At 35.7% G+C, this 11,688-nt stretch overlaps 1 protein-coding gene across 1 annotated transcript in view; it reads right to left on the minus strand.

The window, feature by feature from the left end:
* Nucleotides 1-57: 57 nt before the first annotated feature.
* Nucleotides 58-11,688, minus strand: part of LOC106937655 (cholesterol 7-desaturase) — an 18,405-nt gene continuing 6,774 nt past the window's right edge. The window contains exons 2-7 of the mRNA XM_015019276.1: nt 5,913-6,101; nt 5,455-5,633; nt 4,201-4,326; nt 3,769-3,888; nt 1,645-1,821; nt 58-335 (exon numbers count right to left, since the gene is read on the minus strand). Coding sequence (XP_014874762.1) covers nt 174-335; nt 1,645-1,821; nt 3,769-3,888; nt 4,201-4,326; nt 5,455-5,633; nt 5,913-6,101 — 953 coding nt within the window. The 3' untranslated portion in view covers nt 58-173. The remainder of the gene's footprint in view (nt 336-1,644; nt 1,822-3,768; nt 3,889-4,200; nt 4,327-5,454; nt 5,634-5,912; nt 6,102-11,688) is intronic.

Raw genomic sequence — 11,688 nt, forward strand, 5'->3', positions numbered from 1 at the left:
ACCCTCATCTGTTGTCTCGTGTCCTCAGATATGTTGTGCCCTTGGTGGACGTAACAGTAGGAAAGCATAAAAAAACCCCGCATAGCTTAATTTTTCCAACCTAAAACAGATAAAAATCATTCCCTCTCTGAGAGGTTTCTTGGAGCCAGACCGAGGCGACCTCCAGAGGCGGGTCAGAAGTCCAAAGTGTCCCGCCGGTACTCCAGCTGCGGGCTGTTCTGGCTGTAGAACTGGCTGAACCAGCGGCGGTGCCTCCGAACCGCAGCGTCCTCCTTCACCAGCAGGGGCTTGGAAATGTACATCTTGTTGTTCCAGATCATCACGTCGCGTTCAAACTGCAGACGCAAACAAACAAACAAACAAACATCTGGATCTGGTGACTTAACTGGGACCAGGAGTTGATTCTCATTATTATGTTTGTTATGCTGTCTTGTCTTGGTAAATTATCATGACTCAGCAGCAGGGGGTTTGCTGCTAAATGTCACTCCACAGTGACTCTAGCTGCTGCTGAGATCTGGCATTTCACTTCCCAGCAGCTGTCATCTGTTTCTATTCAGCGCCACGTTGGAGAAAAAAAAGATTTCTGGAAGTTTGATCAAACTATTTGATTGTAATTATAATCTACAGCTTTTAAACCAACATTTAATTTGATTTTCATGCTAATTTACACATTTTTCTGCCTCATTCAAACAGCTGACAGTTTCTTCACCACCCAGCTAATTATCAGCTTTAATGGGGAAGTATTTACACTTTTTCTGTGACTGTACGGCACGAGGAGGAGTGGGTGACGCATGCACCCAGTGATCTCTTCAAATTAAAGTCATTTTGAAGGAAATGCACAACACACTGCAATTCAAGAACAGATCCAACATTTAAAATAAAATATTTAAAAAAGGATTTTTGGTTTTCATTTAACTTGCTTAATAAATTAATTTATTTTACTTCTAACATGAACTTAACATCTACAACAAACTCACAATATGTCAATAAGCTTAAATAAAATAAAATTATAGGTTAAAAATTATCCTTTCAAATTTAATAACTGTTTATATAATAAACAATTTCAAAACTTAAATATTTGAAGATTTAAAAAACAATATATTACATAACAAAAATAAAATGAAAAACAAAATATTTAAGGACTAAACCAAAGGTTGTAGTAAAACTATTTCTCTAAATAAAATAAGTATTAATACGCACAACAAAAAAATGAACAACATAAGTGACTCAAAAGGCAGACCGGATGATAAATGTACTAAATAAATCTTAGTTTTTAAGCTCACCACTAATATGAACCTTCTTTAATATTAAAATTAATTTTAAAATAAATCAAATTATTACACAGATTAGCAGAACTAACCCATCAAAGCAGTGGCTGATAAAGGCAAATTAGAATAAATCCTTTTGTTGTAAACTTGCAACTGATAATGAGCCATTTTGGCATGTGAAAAATAAAATGACATAAAAAAATGAATAAAATAAAACAAAAGGTAGAGCAGCTGAAAAATGAAGCTGATAATCTTTTCAGACTATGACAAATCTCAAATTCACAGCTAATGAGGAACAATTTCACTATTTATGTCTAAGATTTAATAAAATTTGAATTAAAATAACAAAAATAAATATAAATTCATAATGCTGCACCTGGATGGATTCTCCTTTGAGGATGAATTTGGGCACCACAGCTGGGATGTTTCTCTGGTAGAACATGGTGTGAGTTACGCACTGCAGCAGAGGCTCCACTGGCGTCACGCAGTGCATCATCAGCCCCCGGCCCAGGAAGCTGTGGTCGAACCGCAGAAACACCACGCCTGGGCCCACCTGGAACAGTTACGAACAGCACTGAACCGGGAATAAAAACATAAACTGATGGGTTTAGTGCTTAAAGCCATTGATTGTTGTTATTAGGGTTACTTATGAATATAGTTATCAAAAATGTACATTAGCTAACTATGTACTTAGCTATGCTAACCGTAAAGTGCTACACCACCACTGTGTGTAGCAGAAGCTAATGCTAAATCGCTAACTTCAATTCAAATCATAACCCTTAAGCACCAATTTAGTTTTAACATGTTAATTTACATGTTCTGTAAAGTCCTAAGATACTATTTTCATGTTTATATCGTTTTCTCTGCTATTTTATTTTGCTCTTTGAAATATAGTAAAACGGAGGAAACAGGAACTGCTGTGTAAACACTATTCAGCCATTTCAAAATAAGAGCTTGAATATTAATGGCTTGAAGGATTCTTAGCAGTTTATAACCAACAGTTCATAATAACTTACATGTTATATATTGCCCTTGGAAGTTGTATTTATATTAATATCTTGTTGTCTGCAGTTTTATTTTGCTCCTGTATGTTTGTTGTTTGAATAAAGTAAAATGGAGGAAACAGGAACTGCAGCATATACATAGATAGATACATTAGACTCAAAGTCCAATGTACATAAAAAGATAATACAATAAAAATAATAAAAAGTACGATAAAAAAAGGTTCCTAACCATTCAAGAGGCAATCATACCAATGTCTCCAAAGTACAGATGAGTATTTTACTGCACTACATTTACTGACGCGAGCAGATACAAACAGTTCACTGGCACTGGTCCATCTGGGCTTTTTTAACAAAAGTCTTGGTGCATTAATATAAGCCACCTTCAGCCTATGAAGACTTGCTTTTTTAAAATTGCACCACAAATGTGCAGCATACAGTGATGTACAGTATGATCTGAACAAGTTCAGTTTCACTTCATCAGAACAGAATCCAAACTTACGAACAAGGATATTTGCCTGAGCGTATATCATTCGAACCTGACGATAAATATCCTCATCATCAGACAGACGGTCTGTCAACACATGACCAAGATATTTTACTTCATCTGAGACATTCAAAAAAGTTCCAGACAGCTTAAAATTTGGAAATATCCTGTTTTTGTCCTCTGTAGTGTGACAGATCAAAATGATACTTTTTGATGGATTGAATTTGATGTCATGTAGCTCACCATATGCTGAACACACATTAAGCACCCTTCCCCCACTTCAAAATAAGAGCATGAATATAAACGGCTAATTACTTTAAGTATTTTTTTTTTTTTAGCAATTTAAAGCCAAACTTCATTGTACATAATCTAGAATGTCCCTATATATTGTTTTTAAGTTCGTTTTTTGCTATCTACTGTTTTATTTTTGTTTCTTGATTGAATTAACGTCAGTAGGAAAAATGGAAGAAACAGGAACTGCTGTGAAAACACTCTTCAGACACTTCAAAATAAGAGCATGAATACAACCGACTAACTACTTGACGGATTAACAGTTTATAACCTAAACTTCAACACAGATGTCAAACTTAATTCAACTGGAAGTTTACAAAACAACCAAGTAAATTAGAGATTTAAAATATTTATGAATAAATGTACTTAGCGGAAGCTAAGTGTGCTAAACGTTTTTATAGTTAGCTAAATTAGCTCTACTGTTGGCACATTTAAGTACCTCAAAGCTTCAACTTCTGATTTTTTTACCTTAATGTACATTTTATTGACCACTTCTTTGCTGCCTTATTTTTATATTTTAGGTAGACTTTCTGGGAAACTTATTCATATGCATCTTCTTTTGTTTTTTGTTTTTTATTTGCAAACTTATACACAGATTAAAGGGTAATTCTATGAAATAAACAAAGAAACTTTTGAATTTGAAGAAAGTAATACAAAAAGCTTCATTTATTATTTCAAAATAAATATGTGCTTTCAGCTGTGTGTACTGTATTTACTGTACCTGTCTGGCCACAACGCGCAGATCCAGCAGAGGCAAACGGCAGCCAAACAAGGTGAGTGAATGATTGACCCTCATCTGAGAGCAGTGACTGTTGGGTTCAGGCTCCGGATCCCATTCAACCTACGAGGGAAACCAAAAAACATGACAGACAAAAATTATTCACTGTTACTGTCAGTTAAATAACAATTACAAAGGTCAGACAAAGAATATCTGGATTCCTCTGGCTTATCAAGGAAGATTAATTATATAAAGACGCAAATCCCTGATAAGGCTGATTAAAATGTTTCTATGAAACGGGAAAGGCACCAGAGGACATCTTTGGTTGAATAAACAGGAGCAAAGTGCACAGAGATAACGGCAACTGAATGAGGCAAAGAAGAAGCTCTGAACATTTTCAGCATTTAAAGCAAGAGAGAATAAATGTTTGTTTACCTTCCAGTCGTGTCGCACAAACTCCCAGGTTTTGCTGTTGGTGTAGCGCAGATCCACTCCGCTGGGGAGGCCCGGAGTGTGCAGGTGACCCAGGTGAGCGATGTCCGCTCCGTTTTCTGGAATCTCCTGAAGAAACAAGTAATTTTAGCAACAACAGCAACACGTTTCTCTGTTTTTTAATGAACTCCCCCCTAAATGTTAACGGAAAACCAAAAATCAACAAGTTAAATAATGAAAAAGACATCAAAAACTGAAAAATCCCACTCACATAATCTGTAAATGCATCGGCAAACTGAATCTTCTTTGGTGCAATTCTTATTTTTACTATAGTAGAAAATTAGACCAAGGCTATCAAAAGTATCGTAGACTTTATTATTTCAAATGCAACACCCCGAGACTAAATTTCCCAACGTATTGATCCATAATCAAGAGATAATAATAAAGGTTAAGAAAGTGACAAAATATTGGTTAATTACAACCAGTAAGCTATATTATGAAGTATTGTGCAGCCCTAAATCCAAATACAGTAAAAGAAAATTTAGTGGAAGAAAAAAGTGCGATATAAAAAAAAAGCAAACAGTGAAGCAAGAGATTTACTAATTCAGTTCATTGTGAAGTTGGAAAAGAAAAAAACTGATGAAAATGTTGGTTAATTACCAATCTTGTCGCTGTAATATTAAACAGAAATTTGAAAATTTCCTAATATATCCAAAAATGCCAATGGAAAACTTAGTGGAAGAAAAAAGGTGAACAGTAAAGCAACAGATTTAGAAGTACATCTTGAATATAGTGCAGCCCTACATCAAAACACACGAACAGAACATTAAGTAGAAGAAAAAAGTGTGATGAAACAGATAAACTAGCACAGTTCACACTGCAAAAACAGAAAATATAATCAAGTACTTTTGGTTTAGTTTCTAGTTTTTATTACACGTAAAATAAGACAAAACTAACGTACAAGTAACTTTTCAGAAAGAAATAGGACCTTATTTTAAGTCAATAATCCCATAATATTTATTAAGAAGTTCTAGCTCCATTGGTAGAATGTTCCTCGGCACCGTTACCTAGCAGCTGTTACCTAGCAGCCGTTACCTAGCAACGTCAGCCGTTACCTAGCAACCCAGTTCTAGTTCCACTGGCAGACTATTTCACTTGTAACATGGGAAACATGTCATGTTATATATATTTTAAGCTCTAATAGTTCAGCTGCTTCCAGGTGAACGTGGATATTTAGTTTGAATTTTTTCCACCTGCCTGAATGTGGCAGTTGATGAAATGCTCGGTTCTGCCTCTGTAGACCCACTGGCCGTTAGCGACCTCCGGCTGCTCCGGGACGCTCCACTGCGGTTCCAACCCGTCACAGTGGAACCAGATCAGAACCTGCTGGTTCACCTCACAGCTGGGCCAGCGGCGCACCTGGGCGAACTCAGGTACTGAGAGAGAAGAACATATGTATGTATGAGGTAAGAAATTACAAGAAATACACCAACTTTATGATACAATACTGAAGGAGCTCAAGAAGAAAATGTTATTATTCCAGATTTAGGAAAAGAAATGGACGACACAAGGAAGGAAGAATGAAAAGGAAGGAAGGAGAGACCATTGTGAAAATGGAAAACAGAGTAAGGTCATAAAAACTAACATTTTCCAGCATATTTATCGATGGAACCACTGAAACCAAAGACAGGAAGCTGTCTGTGCTGTTTTCGTACCTTTGTCTGAGTACGGAATCTTCTCACATTTCCCGTCGCTTCCCCGATACTGCCAGCCATGGAACGGGCATTCGATGCAGTTTCCCAACACGCGGCCGCCCACAGCCAGGTTGGCGCCCAGGTGGGGGCAGTACGCGTCCAGCACATGGGCTTTGCCATCGTGGCCCCGAAACACCACCAGCTGCTGACCTGAACGACAAATCACAGAAAGAACAGGCCATGAGACGACTTTACACTGGTAGGTGGTACCAGAACCTACTTGGTACTGTTACATGCTAAAGAAGGCTAACTGTAGCACTGCAACACAGCTAGCTGGTACAGCAAGTTAGCATTAGTGCAGCTGGAACAACTAGTTTGCCTTAGTACTGTACAACACGTTAGCTTTAGCATTTCTAGCTGATACAGAAAGTTAGCCTCAGCACTGCAACACAGCTAGCTGGTACAGCAAGTTAGCCTTAGCATTGCTGGTACAGCACGTTAGCAAGTTAACTTTAGCACTTCTAGCTTGTACAACAGATTAGCCTCAACACTGCAACACAGCTAGCTGGTTTAGTAAGTTAGCCGTACCACTGTGACACAGCAGATGTGTCCAAATTCAGGGGCTGAAATGTAACGTTAGCATCAGTGCTGTAGCAACCGTAGCCACTAAAGGAGTCAAATATGTTGTATGTTTTTAAAATCTTTTTATTTATTCTTGTTGATGCTAGATCGTGCTTAGCACCAGTTTTATCCAACTGTTCATATTGATCTGGGTTGTTGTGATCTGAGCTGAACAGGTAGCGCTAATACTTGCTGAGCTAATCAGGATGGAAAGGACCAGAGCAATATTCACCAGGGCGTAGTTTGACATTTATCAGGCAGAAATGTCAACAGGGCGGTCGATGGAGCTGCACACTTGACACATGTTTGATAAATATCCAAGCCACTCAGAATATTATTTTTGGATCTTATGTAAGATTTTTTGGTGCTAAAAATGGCATCATATTTAAATAAAGCCAATGAGATCAGGCACTAAATACATGTCTATAAAAGTAAACAAAACAACTTGTATTGCATAATTTATGGAAGCAATCTTACATGATATTTATTTATATAATCCTTTGAAATAAATATAACTGAAGCAATTTAGTCATTGAGTATTATTCTGACATAATATGACACTCTTCATGATGGAAGTGAACATCATTAAGGTAAAAGAGATAAGTGTTGATTTCTGAAATGGCAACAAGACAAACCTGTAACTGCGACAAACAAGGCTGGTCAAGGGCTTTATGCAAATGATTAATTTGCATAAATATCCAATATGGCTGCCACAAATAAAATACAGATGCATATAGGAACTATTTGTTCCTACAAATAATGGTTTAAACCAGCAGTTAGACACAATAAAACCTCAACAAAACAATCTGCTAGCAGCAATTAGCACCAAAAACAGATGGCTAATCCCACCGGTTTTCCAACTAGCAAACCGCTCATTTTGATTGTGATGTCATTCATAAATCCGACTTTTACATTATTGATCGCCAAGTAAGTAGGAGTGTGCCAAAATATCGTTTTTCATAAAAATCCAGGTTGTCAAATTAAAATGTCCCAAACTTGATTTAAAAAATAAAAAAAATCCGTCGTCTGCCAGCCTCCATCTTGTAGCCGTGTGAAACGCCGGCCTCCATTTTGTAACCATGCAGTGTTGATTGTTGTGTACACAACCAAAACTTATTGGTTGTGATGCCATTTGGTTGTGATGCCATTTTCATCATAATTTATGGAAGCAATCTTACACGATCTTACATGATATTTATTTATATAATCCTTTGAAATAAATATAACTTAAATAATTTAGTCAGCTTGTACAACTAAAGCTGACTATTGTACAGTTTTATTGTCTCAAAATTGTCATTTTGAGACAATAATATTGTCTCAAAATGACAATATTATTGTTTATCTCAATAATTTCTGGGATAATTTATCTACCAGTAAAGTTTGTTAAATGTGCTTTTCATACCTGCAGTTCTTCAAAAGCAGAAAACATCCAATTTCAGGCCATTTCTCAATATTCTGTTACAGCATCTTAACATTAATCCACTTTTTAATTACATTTTCTTCGTCTGTCACCGTAATCAAACCTGTAGGCTGAGCTGAAGATAAGGCTGAATAGGCCTGTTGAATAAGCAATAAATTAATCGCATGATAAATTAAAACAATATCAAAAATTTCAATTTGTTTGATTTATTGTTTTTCTTTTTCTCATACCAAAAACTGGATGATAAAGTCTTCAGCCTTTTGGTTTCAACTAGCCACTTTTTTTAAAGATATATTTATTTACAGAGATTTCTTAATTAATTTGATTTGTTGTTTTATTTCTTTATTTTGGATATTTAAAATGTCTTCCAATTCCAGTGTCTCAAAACGACGATATTATCGTTTATTGCGATAACTGCTGGGACAATTTATCGTCCAGCAAAATGTGTTATTGTGACAGGCCTGTTTTGTCCCAGCTGTGAATGATAACTTGCTGAATAAATGTGCTAAAAACAGGCCTGTCACAGTAATACATTTTACTGGACGATAAATTCTCTCAGCAATTATTGCGATAAACGATAACATTGTTGTTTTGAGACCTTTTTCAAGTCATAAAATTGTAATAATACATACTCACAGATTAATTGTAATGAACATTTAACACTGGAACTGTAAGATATGTTAAATATCCAAAATAAACAAAACAACAAATAAAATGAGTTATGAAGTCTCCTAGTTGACTTTGGAAAGAGAAAAACGATGGAAATGATTGGGCTTGTTTTAATTTATCATGCGACTGATTGATTGATTGTTTATTGCGACAGGAGTAATTTTCCTTCTTTCTTCCTCTGAGTTCAGCTGAATCAGAGCGAACTGCGCCGGCTCTTTCATCGCCCTGGCAGGATATCGTGGACGGATAACAAGAATAATCCCAACGCGCCGTGACACAGCTCTGCGCCGCTGCCAGAGCCTGTCGTTCTGCAGAACTCGATTCCCGTCTCGATCTGTTATGACAGCATCAGGCAAAATGTGCTCCGTAGGCAGAACCTGAGACAAGACGACTGCAGGAAGCGGACGAGAGGGAGACACAGAAACGATTCCCACCGGTGTCAGCAAAATATGGGAAACTGAAGCCACAGAGGCTGCAGGGAAAAACAGCCAAACATCGTTTTCATGAATAAATCTGCTGCAGGATGAACACAGCTTGTAAAAATCTAGGTTTTCCTACGTCACTACTTCACAAAAAGTTTACATTAGGGGTGTCCAAAGTGCGGTCTGGGGGCCATTTGTGGCCGTTGGACTGATTTTGGGCGGACCCAAACTACAATTCAAAAATGATCCAAATTTGACCTGTTGGTGCAGATGGAGGCTTTTAATTTGTAATTTTCTTACAAATTTTAACAAAAGGTAAAATCATCTTTATTTAGAGGTTTTCACTAAAAAGGCGACTTTAATGCACCAAATCAGCTTTGATTTAATTTATTAACCTTTGCTACATTTAGGAAAGTGACCCAAATCTGGTTCTTGTTACTGCAAATAAATGTGTTCAATCGAGCAGAAATACAGCAAACGTTGAAAATCCATGACGGGATATTATGTAGATAAAATAAAATAATAAATTTCCACCAAAAAATTCAGAAATTTTGAGTTATCTCAGAAATTTTCTACAAAAAAATTTTAATTTCTGACTTTCAAATTTTGAAAAGTTTCACCTCTTGAAATGTGAAAAATCATAAATTTTCCAATTTTATTTCTAGAAATTTTCTGAGATTAATTTTTGGTGGAAATTTACCTTTTATTATAGTTTTTTTCAGCCCATGACTTCATTTGACTCAACAATTTTGTCTCACAACACTAAAAGTTTGGACACCCGTCATGTTTAAATGACATGAAAGTCTTTTTTTTTATAGTGAAAATGTGTTTGAGGTCAACCATGATGACCCCTAAGATTCAGGTTCCTCTCATTGCAGCTCTGGAGGTTAAACACCTTTTTGGCTTGAATTACTTTGTTTTCCCTTAATGAATAAAATCAGGGATAAACCAATAAGAAAATTTTAATTGATATCCGATATTAATATTGCTGTTGTGGTCAATAACCAATATTTATCAGTATTATATGTATATTTCACTGCTATTTTGACTCTCAACCAGAAACCGATAAAAATAAATATCAACTGTTCGTATCGGCTCAGTTTTATTTATCAGCCGATACCGATGTTGGTGGCGATATATCGTGATTTCCTCATGCTGGTATTTATGATTCTGCACAACAAATATATTCAAATAACATAAAAGCTGTTTTTTGAGTTAGAAATACAGTGAAAATGTGTTTGAGCTCCAACATCTTAAATTCAGGTTTTCAGTGGAAAATTACAAAATGTGTCCATCTCTCCTTCCCCTTCCAACTTGTAAAATGTTATGGCTTGGACGGCTTTCTTTTCCCTTAGTGAAACAAATAATTTTGAATTTACACAAGTTGTCTTTGTGTCATGATAAAATAAAATAATTTAAAAAAACCCTAGAAGAAATCTGTAAGATTTTCACAGATAAATAAATCTCTTAAAAAAGTCATATTCTGAATGGCTGTAATCAACCCTGTTGCTTGTGCATCATTTTATCTACCTCAGGTTTTCCTTCCATTCAACTTTCCAATAACAGCAATAAATCTGTAAACATTACTTTGCATTTTTATTGATCTTCTGCTGATTATCCCATCAAACGGATGGATAGTGAAAGGGAAATCTGGCGGTGAAAGCGGCTCTCCCTGTTGTGTTCCAGGCTCAGAAACTCTTTCATATTCGGCTTGTTTTGGTGATGTAATCCACGCCAAGCGACAGCAAACATGAAAGCCTCACATCCTCTTTGAAACCCCATTTTTAATGATCAAACACCCCAACCAGCCTGCAAACTGCAGAGAGACGAGAGCAAGATGTGAAGCCTCAGTAAATTCATTCTGCTCACCAAGCAGAAAAAACTTTATCATCATTATAAAGATACAAATAAGAATCGCTGTGGCGTAAATTCATGTTCAGGCTACTGCTATGTAGAAAAATGTTGCAGATGCAACTGTGTCTCAACAAGCAGATTTTTCTGTTGTTCAAATACCTGAAACTCAGCCAGACACTGCAAAAACACAAAATGTTACCAACTAATTCAGTCCAATTTTTACTGCCAATATCTTAATAAGACAAAACTAACTTTTCAGCAAAAAAAGAGTACTTTGAGTAAATAATTTCTTAATAATAATGGGAAAGTATTGGAGTAAACTCAACACAAACGTATGACAAACTTTTCAATAAATTATTTCGCAAGAGAAAACATTTAAATCAAATGAATTATGGAGGCAAATTACTGATTAATGACTTAATATGAAGTTAACTGATCTCATCAATCAACTAGCAATTAATTGATAAGCAGCCATTTCAGTTTTCGTTTCAGAAAACATCATTAAATTTTAACGATATTGTGCATCACCTGCATTAAATACCGACTGAATAAATGTGTTTGAAATAAACTTACACATGTTTAAGAATAAAATTAACAAAACAGAAACTTGTTAAGCTGCTGAAAAGGAAAATTAAAGATTAAACTTGATAAGTTTGTCGAGTTTTTACAGTGGCGCATTAGATTAGATTTGTAGAAAAAAAAGGAAATTTCCATGAATAAATTCTGAATTTTTCTATAAAAACAAGGATATTTGTGAGCGAGAAAGGTTGAAAATTTCTTAGAAAAAATTTGAGAAATTTTGACATTTCCA

The sequence above is a fragment of the Poecilia latipinna genome, unplaced genomic scaffold, assembly GCF_001443285.1.
Source record: "Poecilia latipinna isolate Pla-1442-1.1 unplaced genomic scaffold, P_latipinna-1.0 Scaffold2400, whole genome shotgun sequence".
In the NCBI taxonomy this organism is placed as follows: Eukaryota; Metazoa; Chordata; class Actinopteri; order Cyprinodontiformes; family Poeciliidae; genus Poecilia; species Poecilia latipinna.